This window comes from Chanodichthys erythropterus, chromosome 5 (assembly GCF_024489055.1).
Source record: "Chanodichthys erythropterus isolate Z2021 chromosome 5, ASM2448905v1, whole genome shotgun sequence".
Lineage (NCBI taxonomy): Eukaryota > Metazoa > Chordata > Actinopteri > Cypriniformes > Xenocyprididae > Chanodichthys > Chanodichthys erythropterus.
In genome coordinates this window covers 27,168,908-27,190,724 of record NC_090225.1, presented here as the reverse complement: position 1 = coordinate 27,190,724, position 21,817 = coordinate 27,168,908, and the positions used below count along the sequence as shown (strand labels likewise).

The window sequence follows — 21,817 nt, the reverse complement described above, 5'->3', positions numbered from 1 at the left end:
AAAGAAACCACACATAACACCTACAATGACCAACTGCCTACAAACGAAACACAAGCACTATATAAACAGGGAAGATTAGCGTAACAAGATAACAAGGGGATGAGGTAAATGGAAACACCTGAGAAACCTAATCAACATGAAAAACTGCGTAAAACTACAAAACATGACATAAGACAGGAAATAACTAATGTGTCCGAAAACACGGAATACATGACATTCTGAGTGCAGGACTGTGGAGGATACCATACTTTACTGAGACTTTACAGCTCCAGCTCTGTAATCCAGGATCCTAAATCTGAAAGTACACTTGTCTGCACCACACATATGGATATATTCTTATTTATAAAATTACCATGAGCAGTAGAAAATGTATACAAATGTCACTTTTAAAAAAACATTCTGTTTACCATTTGTCTTGCTTTCCATAAGTGACAGAGTGCAACATCATTATTCAATCAATCATTATTTCTAAACCATGAACAAAACCAACCAGGTTTTTTATTATTTGACTTTCTTTACACTGTGTGCAGAATTATTAGGCAAGTTGATTTTCTGATCATATTTTTTTTCCAAGCACATTTTACCAATTCCAATCCACATCAATCTTAATAACTACTATTAATATTGTTTTTAATCATTTATAAGTGATATATAATTGTTCATGAAGGCTGGAAATGAAAAATGCCCTATATTCAGGTGTGCAGAATTATTAGGCAGGTTTTCTTTTACAGATAAAATGAGCCAAAAAAGAGATTTAACTCAGACTGAAAAGTCAAAAATTATTAAATACTCATGAGAAGGACGCAATACTAATGTAATACTAGAAATTGCAAAGTTAAAGCATGACCATTGGACAGTGAAATGCTCATTGGGTCATCGGGGTCATACAAAAACAGCTGGAGAAGAAAAGACACGTTAACTGCAAAAGAATTAAGAATTAAGGTGAAGAATTAAGTGTGAAACCATCAGGAACCCTTTAGTCTCCAGCGCCACCATTTCCCAGTACTGAAACCTACCTGGAGTCTTCAGAAGTGTGAGGTGTCAGGATCTCAGAGACTTAGGTTAGGTGAAGAATCCTAAAAAATGACCCGCTCTTAATAAGAATCACAAGCTGAAGTGTTATAAAGTACATGAAGACTGGGTTTTTATAGGCCTTATAGACAGACAGCTTGAGAGTGACTCCTGAAGGACCAGCACCACATCCTCTTGTACCACTGTTTGAAGAATTTATCTTCCAGAATCTGGCAGTAATGTGTGGAAGTTCACTTTTAGTCCATCTCTTATCCTGAAATGTCCATCTTGGAATCTGGCTATTAATTATTACTATTATTATTATTTTTTTTTAAAGGTGCCCTAGAATCAAAAATTTAACTTACCTTAGCATAGTTGAATAACGAGTTCAGTACATGGAAATGACATACATTGAGTTTCAAACTCCATTGCTTCCTCCTTCTTATGTAAATCTCATTTGTTTAAAAGACCTCCGAAAAACAGGAGAATCTCAACATAACACCGACTGTTACGTAACAGTCGGGATCATTAATATGTACGCCCCCAATATTTGCATATGCCAGCTCATGTTCAAGGCATTACACAAGGGAAGCCAGTATTAACGTCTGGATCTGTGCACAGCTGAATCAGACTAGGTAAGCAAGCATGAACAATAGTGAAAAATGGCAGATGGAACGATAATAACTGACATGATCCATGATATCATGATATTTTTAGTGATATTTGTAAATTGTCTTTCTAAATGTTTCGTTAGCATGTTGCTAATGTACTGTTAAATGTGGTTAAAGTTACCATCGTTTCTTACTGTATTCACGGAGACAAGAGAGCCGTCGTTATTTTCATTTTTTAAACACTTGCAGTCTGTATAGTTCGTAAACACAACTTCATTCTTTATAAATCTCTCCAACAGTGTGTAATGTTAGCCCGTTAGCCACGGAGCAAAACCTCAAACTCATTCAGAATCAAATGTAAACATCCAAATAAATACTATACTCACATGATCCGATGTATGCATGCAGCATGAATGATGAACATCTTGTAAAGATCCATTTGAGGGTTATATTAGCTGTGTGAACTTTGTTTATGCACTGTATAACTGCACTTATAGTCGAGAGCTCGGGAGGGCAGGGAGCGAGAGATTTAAAGGGGCCGCAGCCTGAATCGGTGCATAGTTAATGATGCCCCAAAATAGGCAGTTAAAAAAATTAATAAAAAAAATCTATGGGCTATTTTGAGCTGAAACTTCACAGACACATTCAGGGGACACCTTAGACTTATATTACATCTTGTGAAAGAACGTTCTACGGCACCTTTAAGATTAAGCTAAAATTACACTGGCTTGAGGTAGGTCTGTCTAAAAAGTTTATACAGAATTATTAAGAATCAACTTTGTTGTAGAGAAAGTGTATGGCATTTTTACTTCCTGAAGCTGACTGCTGCATTCTAAAGTGCACAGAATCTCCGGATTAAAACGCAGGCGAAGAAGAAGCAGAAACAAGCGATAGAAGCATTGTTTACGCAAATGTAAGCTAACGTGATCTTCAAACGTGCAACAGCATATAAATCAAAACTGCCTAACGTTATCTAATGAAATGTGTCAACATCACTAAGAGGTACAGGACTGTCAAGCTTTGGGGGTGTTGATGGATTCAATCTACTCAGTCTATGATTCAATCATCGTTCTGAATCTGATTTTTCAGTCGTGCTCAAAATTATTCATACCCTTGGTAAATATGACCAAAGACGGCTGTGAAAATAAAGCTGCATTGTTAATACTTTTGATCTTTAATTTAAAAAATCTACCAAAATCAAACCTTTCATTGGATAATTATAATTTTAAATGGGGGGAAAATCTCATTATGAGAGAAATGTTTTTCTCTAATACACACTGCTCACAATTAATCATACCCTTTTATTCAATACTTTTTGCAACCTCCTTTTCCCAAGAGAACAGCCCTGAGTCTTCTTCTATAATGCCTGATGGGTTTGGAGAACACCTGACAAGAGATCAGAGACCATTCCTCTCCAGATCCTTCAGATTCCCAGCTCCATGTTAGTGCTTCTTCTCTTCAGTTCACTCCACTCATTTTCTTTAGGGTTCAGGTCAGGGGACTGGGATGGCCAGGGCAGAAGCTTGGTTTTGTGTTCAGTGACCCATTTTTGTGTTGGTCTTGATGTTTGTTTTGGATCATTGTCCTGATGGAAGATCCAATCATAGCCCATTAAATGACTTCTGACAGGGACAGTCAGACTTTAAGATTTATGTTTTCAGCCAGTTATGTCAAACATTTAATTTGAAAGAAATATATTTAAGAACTATGAATTCATTAAACTTTTCAGTACATGCTTCCTTTCCATGGAAAAATGTTTGACTGGCTGAAAACATAAATCTTGTGCAGTATGTAATATTGACAGCTAATGGTTGAAATAGGTCCTGCAGTCCAAATTCAAAATACATGCAAGTTAACAATAGAAATCGAAGAGCCTTACACTGCAAGTTGATCATCTAATGTATACGTTTGCAATGTTTTATTGCTAATGCTTTTTAGGTCGGGTAGAATCTGCAATTTCTGACCCAGTTCATTTGCTGGCTTCATTGGCTGCAATACGCTGTGTTTTCCGGCAACTGGCAACCTGGGATGTCAAAATACTATTGGGTAAACTGTCTGGCAGTGGGCGGGATCACACAGACCAAAACAAAAACAGACATTCTGACACAGAACACACATTTCAAAGTAGAATAACTGGTTGTTGCAACATGGTATTTTTATGCTTTAGTAGGGTCAACAAAAATTACATACAGCACCTTTAAAGGTTTGAAGTGACAGTACTATTGGTCTAAATTGCAGCTTTCTTAGAAACATGTCTAGGCTTTTTCTTTGAGAATTCTCCAAATATTTTTCCAGTTAATGCAATCTAACCGATTAACTTTTTTTCAGTTGGGGAGACAGAGACCCTTAAACATCTTTTTTTTTTCCCTTTTTTTTTTTTTTGTCATTTAATATTAATTTTTCCTCAATGATATTGGTTTTATTTCACTGGTTACAACTGCATTGTGTATTAGGGGATGCATTTTTATGTTCAGTTTCCCAGTGATTGCCTCCATGTAAATTTCCATGTTTTTCACCAAAGCAAGTAATCAATTCTGAATTTTAAAATGATTTTATATTGGATAAAATTGTAATGTATGATGAATTAAATTATACATCTCATCACATTTATTTGTGCCTTACGACATGCTAAACAATAACATTGTGATTTAAAAAAGGGGAGAATATTATTAAATTTCAATATTTAATAAATAAAAAATTAATTAAATTATGGTTGTGAATATGTAGTAGCCATTAGAGTGCATTATGATCCTTACAAATTTCCATATTACCAGCGCCGCTCATGCATCACGTGAAAACGCTGTCTCATCAGATATATTACGATCAAATTATAATTTCAGATGAATTGTCCTTATTAGACCTTAAACCATGAGCAATTATTAAATCTGGGCAGGCCAGTGAATGCTGTTCCTATTCTGTCCTGAAACTGAACTATGTCACAATCTGTTTTTGCTAAGCTTGTGTGCATAATCTGATTCATTGCTTTTAGAGCGTGTTCTAACACAAACACAATAAGCTCCTTATGTAATGGTTTGGCTAGAGAGAGAGTGCGGGTGTGGGCCTTGTAGAACATAAGCTTTGAATAAAATATCTTTTTTTAACAATGGGTGGATGCCTTCAACAAAATGGTTATTTCTTCAGCAACACCGTGGGTGCTCTGTGCTCAGATCACTGCAGAGATTCACATAAGCCCACTTCCACAAGTCAATATGCATTTGTGCTGTAGATGATGCTTATGCAGGAATTTCACATATTAATATTGCAGGAAATATATTCTGCGCAGCAGGGGCGTTTCCTCCGAGGAGGCAAGGGAGGCAGTGCCTCTTTCAAAAAAGTGGATGAGAAAATCCATTTTACAAAAATAAAACAATACAAATATTACAAAATGTGAGAATAAAAAGTGTATAAATAACTTGTTTCTCTAAAGTAACTTTGTCCAACAGCGACACCAGCAGGTAAAATTACAGCAGGAGGCCGTATCTCTCTTGCCTCCCCTGAACGCATTGAGTTTTAACAGACCCCCTAAAGTGTGTGGTGGTTTTTTGGTGGGGTAATTGAGAATTAATGGTGTAAGGGCAGCTGACAACATGGGAAAGTCCGCATGACAGCTTGGAGAGACAGCTGATAGGAGGGAACAGACCCCACTGGGGCTGTCAGGGGCTAGCTACCCAAGGCAGCAGTCCCCAATGCTAGTTCAGTTAGTTGGAGACATCCACAAAATGCCACAGACAATCAACGAAAGAAAATACCCCTGGAGCCTGTGAAAGTGGGAGCGCAAGATGGCTCATTTATAGATAACACGGTTACAGACCCAATTACGGAAAAAAACTATACTCCACAATAGCAGCCAAATGCAAGCTCCAGGTGTGTATTTGTTGTTGGGAGAAAATAACATCAGAGAAGGGCTTGATAATCCCCCAAGAAAGGAAAAGGTGCTTGAGAGAGCAGAGGCAAGGGCCTCGCATTGACCAGTACTTCTTACGAGGCAACCGGTCAAATCAGTCAGGTGAAGCACAGCAACAGGACACAAACCAAAGTTTGCAGAGCATCAGCACCCCTGTTACTGGAGAGAAAGTTACAAGCACAGAAATGGCGGTGGAGGAGCCCGTGCAACTACAAAGACCTCCAAGCGAGAAAAAGACCGCAAACCTGGTGTGAAGTGGCCCAAAGCTGTGAACAAAAAAGAATGGGAAACAATCAACAGTGACCTAACTCAAATCTTGGAGTAACAAGTAGGCACAGTAGCGGAAAGGCTTGAAAGGATGGGCGGAATAATTTACAACTATGGAGAAGAGCACTTCAGAGTGGAAAAAGGGAGAAGTAGAAAAAATGTATCAGTCTAAATAATTTTTACTTTGTTTATTTAGTTTTTCTCTTTCAGGGTTGCTGCACATTTTTTAAAGTCAAATTCAAGTTTTTTTAAGACCCGAAGAAATAAAAATTAATACTAGCATAGTAGCCTATACATTATGGCTGTTTCCAATCAAATGAAATCATTATCAACAAAATCCATCTTTGTAATACAGAGGTGACACAGAATGTTCATTTTACAAGTTGAAGGAACATTGCATTTTTGCTCATGTGATATTGTAAAACAACTACATCTTATAATATGATATAATGACAAAAAATTGTCGGGGCAAAAAATGCCAGTGTATCTTGAATTTTGAGGGCAAATAAATGCATGTATATCTACATCACGCTGAGTAAGACGAATAAAGAAAACGCAGTACTTAAAATAATCACCCTTTATTTTAATACGTGAACACAGAAAATCGCTGTTAACAGGTTAATATAACATTTCCCATTCCATGACTAGTAAAATAATCGCAACTTACTCTATGTAAAATGGAGTAATCTGCAGGGTGATGGACACAGAGGTGGGTAAGAGGTTGATGGTGTTGCCACCCTTCGCACTGACTGTAGCTAGGCAAATCCTGCAGATTGGGCTGTCTAAGGAGCCGAAAAACTCCCATACTGTCGAGCTTATTTACTTTTTTCGGGTGTGTGAACAGAGTCTCTCCCTCTGCGTCTTCTTCTTCGCGCTGCATCTTCTTCTTGTTTGACAGGCGTCAGCGTTAAGGTGCAATACTGCCACCTGAGAGCTCAACCAGGTACTGGCGCTGGAGTATTTACATGTCATGATACCATAAGCGTCCTATTCATTTTTAAATATTGTGGTTAATGCCAATACCGGTATAATCGTCACACCCTAAATTAACACGATATCGATATTTCATGCTTTGAATATCACGGTTATCGTCAATACCCCTACTTACAGTTGTGCTTTACAACAGCCGATTTCACCACAACATGGCAGCGCTTGGAAGTAGGCATCATTGCAGGCTGCACAGTGTCACCTCTAATTTTCACAATGGCCATGGAAGTCATTATCAGGGCCTCAAAATGGTGGGCGGGCAACGAACCAGGGCAGGGCTCCATCTTCCACCTATCAGAGCAAATATGGACAACATGACAACTCTGATTACTACTGAAGCATGCACCAAGCAGCTACTTGGAAAGCTGCAGGAGAACATCAAGTGGGCCTGAATTAAAATTAAGCCAGGTAAATCTCAAAGCATCTCCATTGTCAAGGGGGTGCTTAGAGACACAAGTTTTTGCATCGGGGACGACCCAATACCAACAATATATGAGCAGCCTGTCAAAAGCCTAGGCAGATGGTACAACTCAAGCCTTAAGGACAAAGAGCAGGTGAACAACTAAGGCTAGAGATTGTTAATGGCCTGGACATTATCAATAAGACTCTACTGCCGGGGAAATTGAAGCTATGGTGCCTACAGTTTGGACTCCCCCCCGGACAATGTGGCCACTCACTATGTATGAAGTCCCATTAACAACAGTGGAGAAGATGGAGCAAACCATCACTTCATATGTAAAAAACTGGCTCGGCGTTCCACGATGTTTAAGTGGACACCATCCAATGCAGTGCAGCAAGCTACATCATCCCTGAAGCTGAAAGACATTGTGGGGCAGGTCAAGCAGGGAAGAGGAGGTCTTGGCTTGAAAGCAGGCAAACGAACCTGGCGAAAGATCACCTAAAAAAACACCTAAAACTATTTTCACCAAGTTAGAATCAGGAAAACTATGCCTGGCCCGAGACTGGAAAATGCTGGCAGACATCGGCCAACAGCTAATCTTTCCACGTGAGATCGCTCTCACCAACTTCAGGCCAGACTTGGTCTCTCTATTCTGGTCTCTCTCATTTAAAATGGTCTACATCACAATCCCATGGGAGAACCTAGTTCAGGAGGCCTATGAGCGAAAGAAGCTGCATTATGCAGAGCCTGCAGCAGAAGTGAAGCAGCATGGCTAGGACACCAAAGTTTATCCAGTTGAAGTGGGATGTAGAAGATTTGTGGCATCATCTATCATCAAACTGTTGAAAGAACTTGGAATCGAAGGTCAGGCTTCGAGAAAGACCGTCAAAGAAGTCTCAGAGGTGGCAGAAAAAAGTAGCCAGTGAATTGAATTCAATAACGCCCACCTGTGAACCTTTCAGCAAACTGCAGACTTCTGTAACAAGGTGAATTTCGGGAGCACGGGACACAAGCTGAGGATTGATTATCCTGCAGTGGGCCACCCTTGTGGAGAGTGTATAGTGTTGAAAAGCCGAAACACCCAATGACACAAGGGCACTCTACTGATGATGTGTCCCATGCCCAATTGACCCGAAAAGGTTCTTAGACAAAGATTTACCTGCCATACAACTCGGAAAATCCCCACCAGTTGATTGTCTACCATTCCCAGCAATAAGGTGCATCTCAAAAAAATGCTCACCAACTATTGGCACAAGAGACAGCTTTTAACATCTTTATTCTGGGGTTAATGGGAAGGCTAATTAAAAAGTAAGTAAACAACTCAGCCACTATTACCGCTTTATGTTACATCAAAATCAAACATGAAATGGCCTGAAAACATGATTACTGTGGTGGTTTTTTAGTGAGCAATCACAGTCAGCTTGGTGAAATTAAAGGTATCACTTTGTGTCTGTAACCAGTGTTTACTGAGCTTCTTGACTGATGAAAATAAGTTGACTATTAAACAGAACAGCTAAACATCAGTTCACAAATAGGGTACAATGGGGCAAAAGGCGCATTTGATTTTATTTTCCTCTAAACCACTAGATGGCACGAAAGCTTGCCGCAGCACTTTCCAAAATACCCGCTTTTCAAAATGCACTTGCAAATTTGTCTTTGATGCAATCGCGGGCAGCAACGCAAAGTTGATTCTGAGGTAGTTTGATCTAATATTTTATGTTTTTTAAAATGTTGTTGATTTAAGTAGCAAATGAGAATCTATTAATTTAATGTTTGTATTTTCAGACAAAAGTCTTCTTAATGAGTTTTTTCTTAATGAGTTTTGTTCAAGGTAATTCAAGCAAAAGTTTTTCAATAACAGAAAAATATGTAAAAGTATGTAAAAAGCGCCCCTACTGTTGGGGCAAAAGGCACAATAATTAACATTTAATAGACAGAGCCGTAGATCACTGACAAGCTACGCAATATCACGTTCATTATTGCAGACGAATCGCCTTCGATATTGAACGCGATATTGCGTAGCTTGTCAGTGAACTACGGCTCTGTCTATTAAATGCCGCTCCATTTGAAAGCAGGTGATGGCGATTTAGCGGTAATCAGGGAACCGGCTTTACTGATTAAATGCGCGTGACAATCGCACGCGATATATCGCCCAGCCCTACCTTCAATGCTTACAGAATCTTTACTTTTTAAAGTGCTGGGGGGGTAAAAGGCCCCCTCACCACCTCATACATTTATAATATTTTATGCAAAATTAACTTTTATGATATATTTTCACACAAAATCTTCTGCTCCATCAATGTTCAATACAAACATATATATTTTTCCTGCAATCATAGACTTTGAGTGTATATATATATATATATTATTACTGCCTTTATTTATTTTGGAATAAATGAAAAAATCCTCAGTTTTTTTGATGTTATATATATATATATATATATATTATATAACATTAAAAAAACTGAGACTTTGCCTCCTCATTTCAGAACACCACTGCAGTAAGATTTTGATATAATCTCTGATTCGACAAAGTGAGCGATTGTCGTGTCTCATTTAGTTTCTTTTTAATTTTCTTTTTTATCTTCTGTGTCATTGCTCTATTGTTAATTAGTCTTTACTTTGATTTGATGGTAATTAATTATGCATGTCTAAATTGAAGCAGTAATTAGGCTACTAAGTACAGTCCTTCATCTGTACGGAACAATAGGCTGATAATCATGTTTGCACACTGACTGTGCACATTATCAGCAGGGGAGGAAGAATACATGAACTACTTTGCAAATCAAAGTTCAAATACAGCATCACTAAGGATGCATTAAAGGATGCAAAGGATGCATTAAAAATACTGGAGATTACACAAGGCTCAACAATAAAGATATTTTTTCTGGCTTCCACAGGTCAGATGTTCAGATTTTCTACTTGCTGTAGATGGATGGATGGATGGATGGATGGATGGATGGATGGATGGATGGATGGATGGATGGATGGATGGATGGATGGATGGATGGATGGATGGATGGATGGATGGAGTGTTATATCCTCCAGTGCCCCATGATCTCCATCAGAGGGCACTCCTCCCGACTCCTTTCCCTTAACCCATTGCCACCTGTGTGTCATTAGCTTGTTAATGTTGGCCTAAATAACTTCTCCTCCCTCTTGCAGCAACATCTCTTCTCTGATGATGTGTTTACTGGCTCGAGGGCGGGGCAGTCTGTCACTCACATGAGATCCACCAATAGCAAACCACAATAATCCAATCAATTCCTGATGGACAAAATCAAGTCCCATCCTACATTTTTTTCTTGTTTGAGAAGCTGTTTCACTTAGATATACATCACTATAGGGAAGTCTATTGCACAACAATAAAGCAGTGTACATGTTGGTATGAGACTAGTATGATAGAATTGCTTGCTGACCTTGTCTGTGTAAACTTATATATAATATAATATATCCAATCTTTCAATTCATGTCATGATCATAAATTCAGCAACTTTCAAGGATAGCAGATAAGGCTGGTTGACATGGAAAAAACTCCAGCCAAAAGTAATATAGTGCTTTTACAAAAATACAAGCATGACATTTCTGCTTTTAAGCTCTCCAGAAATTTGGCCTAATTTACTTCCATTTTAAGTTCATTATTGTAAAAAAAAAAAAAATCAGAATGCCTTTCTCTGGTAATTAACATTATGTCACAAACGCTATCATAATATCTTACATTGAACCTGGAACATCATGATTACAGCTGACTAGTAAATGCATTCATTATACATTTAAAAGATACTGTATTTTGAATGTGTTTTTTAAATTATTTCCTCAGATTGCCACTAATATACACTACTTTCTCTAGCATTTGCCTCACTGAGCAAAAAGAACGGACAGCCTGTAAGGCACTGGGTAAAAGTGCTTGTGCTGGTGAACTGTGACATTTCCAGAGGCCTAAGAACATTTAAGTTAGAGGCCAGGAAAACAAATGAATAACTGAACCGAAGATAACAACATACTGCTTTGCTGCTTGGACTGTAGGGCTAAAATTTATGCCCTGACAGTAAGCGTTACAAAAAATCATGCTAACTCAGTTTGTATTTCAAGCCCAAGGGGAAGTCTCTATACCAGACGCTCATGTGTACCATTGAGGGCTCAAAGCTCACCAGTGGACTGTTTGCTTTTCAAACAATGCATCATGATAATGTCAGTGACAGTTTTATTAGATGAAGTCTTCTGTGATGGATTTAGTGAATTCTGAATGAATGAAAGCAGGAATAAAGTGTGCTCAACCCTGCTGAACATGACATAACAGCTTTGATTTATTTATCACGAGGCTCTTGTTGTGCACAAACTGTAAATGAAATTGAAACACGAAGGCTTCCCTTCTGAAAAAGTACATAGCATACTTTTAAAAGAGTACTTATTACCAAAACAATGTGCTTTATTAAGATAAATTTTAAGTGCAAAATGAATGTTGAGTGTGAGTGTTGATGAGTGAGTGTTGAGTGTTTTCGGGCACTTGATTGCATGATATTTAAAATGAAATGAAAATATGGTGGTGTTTGTAAAGATACCGTTGCTGAGTAGGTGCAGAGGTGTGTTCTGAGTAGGGGTGGGAATCAGAGGGTACCTCACGATACGATACGATCACGATAAAGTGTGCAGAAACGAGACGAGCCACCTGGCAGAAGCCCCTCTCATGACGCGAATTTGCGTCTGTTGTGAATTTCATGCGCGAATGAAGCGAGTAATCTCAAAATGTTCAAGCATCCAGCATGAATAGAGCGATTTATTCATGCAAGTCTCGTCTGGTGTGAACGCCCCATAAGGCAGGGTGTCCTGTCCTGCTCCTGGAGGGCCACTGTCCTGCAGAGTTTAGCTCCAACCCCAATTAAACACACCTGAACCAGCTATTCAAGATCTGACTCAGTGAACTAGAAACTTCCAGACAGGTGTGTTGAGGAAAGTCTGAGTTAAACTCTGCAGGACAGTGGCCCTCCAGGACCGAGTCTGGACATCCCTGGTCTAAGGTGTTTTTGGTGGTTACTAGGTGACTGCTCACGAGTCAAGAGAGTTCACACCAAAGTCTCATTGGTCTCAAAATATGGCTTGGATCCCTCCTTCAGTGTAAGTCTACAGCAGTGGTCGCCAACCCATCGATTGTGATCGACTGATAGATCTTTATCATTGTCTCAGTAACTCCCGAAAATAACAGAAATATGAGTACAAAAATACATTACATTTCTAAAATCTTTGTACTGTATTTTTGTATTTATTTTTCTGTTATTTTCGGGAGCTACTGGGACAGCGATAAAGGTAAATAGCCCACATCGCATACTGTTGAGTAGGTACTACATTTGAATTTAAATTTACTTCACGACCGTTGAAAAAGTATGTTCTATATAGTACGAATGCGTGTAGTATGAATGAATTCGGACGTACTACATCCGCTATGTTTTTACTGTCACATGACCTACCAGCGTCATTTATGTCCCTACAAATCCTCTCCCGTGGCCTCATGGGATAGTAAAGTGTCCATCGTATGCACACTTCAGAATCTCTACGGAAGTAGTAAGTCATCCAGGTACTTTTTGCCTACTGTTTTTCGAATACTATGAATTCGGACATACTACTCTGTTCGCATACTGTTTTTCGCGTACTATATAGTAGAGTAGTATTCGATTTCGGATGCAGCGTCTGTCTGTCTTCAGAAAAGTTTCGATGGCAATGGCATTTTATTGTCCTCTTTCATTCTCGTCTTCCATAAAGGTCAAGGTCAGGAATCTTGGGCTTAAAAAGGTCGGTGACCACTGGTCTACAGGATTTGTTCTTGGATGTTTTGTCTTTCTCCAGGCTGAAATCATGTCTGAATGCTTAGAAAAGTAATAGCACACGATTTGAAGTATCAGAATATAACATAGCACAGATGGTGTTGGACCAATATGTGCCAAAATGTAATACTTGGGTTATTTGAAGTATTACATCATGGCATATCTATTTGCCAGGTCTTATTAAATGTATAAGAGGCAAATGTATTACCAATCTAAAAATGATTAAATTATTAAGAACACAGCAAAAAAAATTCCACTTACAAAATTAAATCACCTTCATGTTTTGCCAGCTATTACAAGAGTTTGTAGCAAAGCTTTGTAAAGGACAGTAGTCAGTGTCAAGTAACGCGATTATTGGAAATCTATGCAATTTGTCATCAATTTAACACCATCTTTTAATTTCTTTCTTTGGCTATTTTCGTATGCCATTAACATATTCCCATGCCTGTCTGCAACATGTTCCCATGCTATGGGGAGCACTGAAAACTTGCAGTAATCTCAAGAGGCCCAGAAGTAGGCAGAATGCATCAATTTTACAGCTGCCCTGTCAATGACCACTTTCACAGGAAGCTAGTGGATCTTCCAGACGGGAGAAACTGTCTCATGGGTTAATTATGCCTGTGAAATCTTTGTAAAGAGCTCCTAGTACAATTTTTCAGTTCCTGTCTAGTAGAGTTACTCGACTAATTATTTTGCTCTTTCAATCATCTCCTTTTACTGTATCAGCTCAGAAACATTGTCTTGGCTTGAACTTCACATGAAAAAAGGGTTAATTCACCCCAAAATGAAAATTCTGTCATTAATTAGCCACCCTCGTGTCATTCCAAACCCATAAGACTTTTGTTCATTTTCGGAATACAAATGAAGATCTTTTGATGAAATTTGAGAGATTTCTGTTCCTCCATTGATTGCCTTTGCAACCACCACTTTGACGCTTCAAAAAGTTCATAAAGAGATTGTAAAACTAATCCATATGAATTGAGTGGTTTAGTCCAAATTTTCTGAAGAGATCGATTTCTGAGGATGATCGCTTTTTATGATAAACAAATTTAATTTAGGCTTTTACTCACATATAACATAGTTCAAACGTGCTGCGTAACCAATGAGATTCTTTTTTGTGTGTTATCACATTCAAGCTTCTGGAAGAGGTTTGCTTTTGTGCGTCATTCAGGTTAAGCTGAGCTTCTACTTATATTCTGCTTATAAAAGTTGGGGCTAAGTAAGGTTTTTTGTTTGTTTGTTTGTTTTGATAGAAATTACTTTATTCAGCATGGATGGATTAAACTGATCAGAAGTGACAGTAAAGAGATTTACATTGTTACAACAATTTTAGCACATTTTACACATTTTAGCAATACAGTGATAACATTAATAACCGTGAAATGTGAAATTGTCATATCTTTTCATCTCGATTTCATTTTTGCTAGTCTGAATCACACTACCTTGATACCATCCAGCCAAAATAAATGCACATGTGAGCATGAATAGAATAATTTGCTACCTCAGGATGCAGTTGGTCAGAAGTAGCTGAATTATGATCGGCTGCTAAATGCGAGGGAAATTTCAATACGACCCGATTAGCATCATCAAGTTATTGTGGGCCGAACTGTTTGATGGATGTTGGCAAAGATGAAAGACACAAGCCTACAGACAGACAGTCCACCCTTTCTCTGTATGCAATTACAACCATTATGCAATAAATCAATGTAATAGTTGAAATAACTCTGAGCGATCAGGTAGGAGGGTAGGAGCGTCTGTAAGTGAGCAGAGAAGGAAAACAACGTGGCAGCGGGGTGTTGAGATGTAAATGAATTCATCAGAAATATCTGTCCTTAATCTTGGCAACGTTTCCTGGACTTCAAAGGCTGTGGGCCCCCGCAGGAGAGCTCTGAGTCATGCAGCACTTATTATTTATGCACTTTACCAGATCTGTCAGTCAGCTGTTGGAGAAGGGCCAATTAATAATTTCTCTGTTTTCTTTCTCTCTGCATCTCTTATGTGATCATTCTTACTGCAAACCTTTCCAAAACATGTCAACATGTGCTATTTTTGTCTTTGTTCTCCCTCCCTCATGCAGACTAACAAAGCGGTGACTAAAGGGGACTTTCACCACGCCAGCTCCAGCTCCAGACGAGCTCTCTTCCTCGCCGTACTGTCCATCACCATCGGGACGGGCATCTACGTGGGTGTGGCCGTGGCCCTTATCGCATACCTCTCCAAAAACAATCACTTGTAGCCTTCTCATGCCCAAACCACTCTTTCTTTTCAGCAGTCGGATAAAGACTGGATCACTTTGGGATCAGCTTTTTGAGAAAATGGTCACAGTATGGGACTCACCAGCAATGTGTTCCACTCCTGCACTTTTAAAAGTCATTCCCATTCCCAACATAATGGGAACATAATCGTTTGTGTAAATGTCCTGATCACCTTTCTGCATTTTCATGTGACCGTGCCACCACCACTTTTATTTTTGCGCTCAATGTTTGTGCAAGTGCAAATCTAATGCTACACACATGAGATTTTTGCCAAATTAAAGTCAATATGAAATCAAAAGGGACCTGATTTACTTTCTTAATGCATGTTCCTGCTTATATTGCGCACATTTTTCCAAAGAAATCTTTGATCAAAATTAAATCATTTGCTCTGCCACTGAAACAACTCTCCTTTTTGTCATCAGATAGCATTGGATAATGGATGGCCGATCCAATAAATTCCCACCAGATGAAATTGGACTGGTTGCACCAGCTGTGTCTTAAGTTACAACTTAGCTTAATAACATAAAATTAGTCACTAAGTTACAGCTTACACACTACTAAATATATTTTGTTGCACCATTAAATTTAGTTGAAACATAACTCTATGTATAAACTAAATATTTATGGAAGCCTCCAACCAGGATTAACAGTCGGAATAAAACAGCAGATTGATTGAATTGCAGTGGATGCCCACAAGGCCAAGGCGGCAAATGCCGAGGGTGATCTGAGGATTGCAATGGAAGTGTTTCCACTGGGTGAATCCCCACAGGTATCCCATTCCTCAGCATGCTTTTTCCGCCCAGTTGAGTTCATGGATGAGTTAGGCAGTTCACCTCAGAAAGAATTTAATTTCTCAAGCGTGGCTCATGAAGAGGATGAACTGTCGATTGCAGCATTGAAGGGTTGGATTCTGCCTTTGGAAGTGCATGGCTCGCCTATAGGCCCCCACCATCTGGTGTGATGGCCCAGGCTGAGGCTGATGCTGAGTTGGCTGCCGTGAATATTGGGCTAACGTGAAATTCTCCACCCTTTCTTGAGCTTTCGTGGTTGGATGATTGGTTTCTGGGCTTCAGTGCTCAGTGCCTTTCTTCCCGAAAGTACACCAGGGGATCACATAGTCATGGAAGGCACCTTTCACTGCCACAACATGGTTCTCAGGTTCTTCCTCCGTCACTACACTCAATGGCGGGGTGGTCGGGGGATACTCAGAGGTTGAGCTGCCACCTGGAGGAAACATCTAAGGCTCCCTTCTAGGTCCTGTAAGTTTACCTTGTGAATGACAGCGAGGGCTTACAATGCTGCTAGACAGGCCGAATGCAGGAGCTGCACTTGCCAACCAATTTTGCCTTATGGGTGACGGAGGTCACGGTGCAGGCTCTGGGTTGGGCATTGTCCACCTAGGAGTGCCATCTATGGCTTAACCTTGCTGAGATGCTGTGAAAGTGCACTTTCTTGATGATCCCTTCTCCCAAAGTGGCCTCTATGGCAAAACTGTTAGCATCAGTTATCAGCAGTGAAGATGCAGGCAGAAGCAATCAGACACATCTTGCCCCGGCACGACTTAGCTGCCACCTACAGGCCTCTGCTCTGCCATCGCAGAGGCTATCTTCCTCAATCGAGGTTCTTCTGTAGGTCTATCAGCCTGCATTCATCAGGTCTATCAGCTAGTGAACTTGCAAGCACTCCCTTGGGTTCGAGGCAGACACAACCTTATCTCTGAAGTGTCTAGTGCGTGCCCTGCGCATTTATTTGGACTGCACAGAGAGCTTTAGATACTCCGATCAGCTCTTTGTCTGATTCAGGGAACAGCAGAAGGGGAAGGCTGTCTCCAAATAGAGGATTTCCCACTGAATTGTGGATGCTATTTCTTTGGCATACTAAGCCCAGGGCATGCCATGTCCCAAATTTGGCAGACACTGTCTCGGCTCCTCAGCACAAACCTGAATATGCCATCTCCTTTTATACCCGTATGTCTGGGAGAGTGGCATGCAAATTCCACTTGCCAATTCACTACATCGACACAATGTCTCATTCCCTCCATCAGAGAATGGAAGTTACAATACTCAGCCTCTAGTGTGGACTTTACGTTCCAAGATCTTACGAACAGCTGGTGCAACCCTACCCAAATCCCTCTTTTTTTTTTTTTCTTGTTGAATTTTGTTTCACTCAGATACAAGATTATAGTAAAATTTAAAGAAAAATGGCCTGTGAACAGCATTTCATCTTGACTTTAATATTGGTTTGTCGCAAATACAGTATTTGGTATACAGATCTAACCTGTCAAAAGATCCAGAGAAGATCTGAATCAGTATCTGAACAATCAGTGACTTCCTCAAATGTTTCTTGGATTATGTGAAGCATCTATCTGAAGTGCCACAGTGCTTTCAAGCCTTTTTAAGAGCTACTGAATCTTAAGGTCTGTGACACACAAAGGGGCATTTTCAACACTCTTTTGATATTACAGACACAAAATGAACATAAAGCCATATAGATGGGTTGCTCAAGCCTGTGTGTTGACTTTTTTCGGAATGTATGGGTGAAGTCATTCTTGTGGGGCTGTAACATTCACTATTAACTACTCTGTAATTAAGTCCTAAGGCTTTCAGTTTATACATGTCAATCTATGAAGCTGTAAATGCCTCCGCTGTCAAATTTTCTCCCATACTTTGGGAAACACCTCTTGCCAGCAAGCTCATGCTAATTAAATGTGATCTTTTCATTCAATCATGGTGCCGGTGTGTTCATCTGATTTGGACCATTTGATCTCGGAACGTCTTTTATGTTTATGGTGAAGTGTTATAAAAAATTTGCAAAAATGAAGGTTCACGTACAGACAAACAGATAGAAACCCAGATTTTTCGAGAAGTTCATCTTATTTAATCTTGAGAAGTTCATGCTGTGGATTAAACTACCGGCCCTCATTCACAAATGTACATGTTCACAGAAACACCAATAAGAACACATTTTTACACTGCATTTGCTCCAACAATACAAACCTAACATTAGTTCAGTTATGTATTGATTCATGTAATAGTTGAAGTGACAATTATTACAGATTTACAGTACCATAGTGAGTAGTATTTTATAGAAACATTAAGAAGAGTTTTGTTCAGTTACAGTTAAGGGTGGAACAGTTCAGATTACTCACGGTTCAGTTTTTATCATGGTTTTAGGGTCATGGTTTCGGTACGGTTCGGTATGTGCTATGTTCAGTTAAAAAAACAGGACAAACGTCAAATATAGATAAAGAAAATAAAAACAAATAATCTAAAATACAAATAAAATAAACAATGCAGTATCTGTCAGGTACAGAAATTGAATAAAGTAATCAAATATAAAATAACACTGCATATAAAATTCTTTGAATACTTAAATAAAGATGAAACATTATTGAAGTTACAAAAGCTATTCAGTCAAGAGAGATTTTGATTAACGTTAAAGACACAGAGAGCAGGAATATTAGACTGCGGTCCCTTTAAGAAAATTCAAAGATCCAGTACACTGATACTGATGCACATGCGTTGTTTGTTTTGTTTTTCTCTTAAGATATAACCTACTATTGGTGAGGATACTTGCTAAGATGGCATGTTGACATAATTTTTGTGTGAATTTGTCCGTTTAGGTGCAAGACTTGAAAGAGAATTTGCAATAGAGCATTTGAGCGCTGTGACACGGCAATCTGTGTACGCGCTTTGGACGAGTACACACAAATCTCCTCACAGCGCGCACGAGTTCTCTTTCGCTTCTTACAGATGAATGTTTAAATTGGCAAGGTTTAAATTAGTTTAGTTTAAGCATAGATAACAATGTGAGATGTTAATGTCTCACCTATGGAGTCGTGCGCTATCAACACCCGAGTGATGATGGCGTAAATGACCATAGAGCATTCGGCACGTTATTGAACATTTGTTTACAAAGAGTAAACAAAGAGTGACTGTTTTGTCCATGTTCTTTTGATCATCGCTGTTGTAACGTATTGGGAAACCAGAATGCATGTCCATCCATCGACTGAAACATACATTAATCCGTCTGTCTGTTTTACACGTTGTTGTTTTCAACAAACATATTATAGATGCGTTTGTCAGATTTGTTTTGTTTTTGTTTTTTTTACCGAGAACCGTTCCACCCCTAGTTACAGTAGTTCCTTGACAACATGAAATCATGATCGGACGATCCAGCAGAACCTCAAGAAGCCACACATGAAGAATTTGTCCAGAAGATTGACATTGTGAACAACAGTATTTTATGATTTGTGGTTCTGATTATTGACATCTTATTGGAATGTCAAAGAAAGTTATGTTAAAGTGAGTAAGGTTAAATTTAGATTAAGAATTATGATTAAGTTACATGAAGTTTAGGGTAAATTTAACTTAAAGGGTTAGTTCACCCTAACATGAAAATTCTGTCACTCACTCATGTGAATAAAAGCCTAAATTCAATCTGTTCAGCATATAAAGTGATCGTGTCTATTCAGAAAATTTTGACTAAATGGCTCAATTCATATGGATTAGTTTTACAATTTATTTATGAACGTTTTGATGCATCAAAGTGGTAGCTGCATGGACTGTCAATGGAGGGACAGAAAACTCTCAGATTTCATTAAAACATATTTATTTGTGTTCCAAAGATGAATGAAAGTCTTACGGGTTTGGAACGATATGAGGGTGAGTAAATGATGACAGAATTTTCATTTTTGGGTGAACCATCCCCTTTAAGATAAATGTGGAAAATGTTATAGAAAAACATTTCAGTGTTTTAAAGATAGTAGGAAAAAATAAGAGCACAACGAGCAAAACAACCAAACTTTCAGCATCAGCAGATGTTGTTCTCTATAATCAAATATTGTACTAGCACACACATTTTGAGGGTGATTAAAAGAAGACAGAATTTTTAATTTATGGTAAATTCGTCCTTTAAATGTAGACAGCTAGACCTGCCACATGACTCTATCCTGAAGTTTTCATTCCACTGTTCCCATGGGCTGGCTAAATAACTAATCACCTGTGCATATTTCATAAAAGAAGATATATCTCCACAGTTTGCCAGAGATATTAGCTAACCTGATTCATGCATTTTACATGCAGGGATGCCTGAGGTTAGGATCTCAAATTGTATATAGTTGGCTTGGCATAAACAAAAGTTGGCAGCTTGTCAAATACTGGTTCCTAATTAAGGGAAGAGTCATGTTGTCTGAACAGGATGCCCATCTAGTAGTAATTAACCTTGTAAAGCCTGACATATATAAAATAATAATTAGAAAAAATCTTTTTTTAATGTATCGGTGTATATATAAAGTGTTTATAACACATTGTCTTGTTCAAGAAATCAGTTTGAGATGATTTGAGCTTTGTGACATGGTGCGTTATCCTGTTGGAAGTAAACATCAAAAGATGAAACACTGTAGTCATAAAGGGATGGACATTGTCGGCAACAATACTCAGGTAGGCTGTGGCGTTTAAATGACATCAATACTGTCACGGTTCGCAGATGCATTGGTTCCTTCTTGTCGCGTGCTCTGTGTTATGACCGCTGTGGGTGTGTTTGTGTTTGTGTGCGAGTGTGTTTGTGGGTGTGCCCAGGCCACGTGGGTGATCAGTGGACCCAGCTGCCACTCATCACTCTCCCCACCTGCTGCTCATCACCTCAGTCTTTTTATACTCACCTCGTTCATCTCTCCTTTGTCAGATCGTTGTTTGGTGTCCTGTTCGTGGTTGTCTTGTCTGTTCCTGACCGGAGTCCCAGTTGTTTCGTCGTCATTCTGTGGATTACTGTCTTCGTGCCTTGTCTACTGTCTGGAACCTGGAATCATCTCACCGCCACTCTTCAGTCACCACGTCACGTCACCAGCCGACCATCTCAGTCCCTGCGCCACCTGAAGCCTGCCCGTTTTCATTGACTGTGTTTCTGTTACTGCTTGTTGTGGAATAAACGACGTTACTTGCATTTGCTTCCTGTAGTCAATCATGACAGAACGATCTGACCAAGGAGCGGAAGCAGCAAGCACTCAGCAGTCTTCACTGGAGGATTTCGTCAACAGCAGCATTCGTCGAATGGAGTCACAGGAGATAAATCTCAACGAGACGGGAAGAGCCGTGCAGGCTCTCGTGGCGCAGGTATCCGAGCTCACCCAGCAAGTCCAGCTGCTTCGTGTTCCCGCTGCGCCGCCCACACCAGCCGTTTCCCCACCCACACCTGCGAGCGTCGCCGCTTCGGAGCCTCGTCTTCCAGTACCCGAAGCTTATTCAGGTGAACCAGGATTTTGTAGAGCTTTTCTGACACATTGTACCATGCACTTTGCTCTGCAGCCCCGCACTTTCAGCACCGAACAAAGCAGAGTGGCTTTCGTACTGACGCTTCTGACGGGGAAGGCGTCGCTCTGGGGAACGGCGGTGTGGGAGAACCAAGACCCCTGCTGTACCTCGTTCCAGTCACTCTCCGCAGAAATGAAGAGAGTGTTCGACCGCTCAGTCGCGGGGAGAGAAGCCGCCAGACAGTTGGCGGAACTACGCCAAGGAGAGAAGTCGGTGTCTGATTATTCCATCGAATTTCGTACATTGGCGGCA

The 21,817-nt window shown here is 39.6% G+C and overlaps 1 protein-coding gene across 1 annotated transcript in view; it reads left to right on the top strand.

Moving 5' to 3' along the window:
* LOC137020769 (synapse differentiation-inducing gene protein 1) overlaps nt 1–15,235 on the top strand; it is a 43,530-nt gene extending 28,295 nt beyond the window's left edge. Inside the window, exon 4 of the mRNA XM_067386767.1 lies at nt 15,077–15,235. Within this exon, the coding sequence (XP_067242868.1) occupies nt 15,077–15,235 (159 nt within the window). The remainder of the gene's footprint in view (nt 1–15,076) is intronic.
* Nucleotides 15,236–21,817: the final 6,582 nt, after the last annotated feature.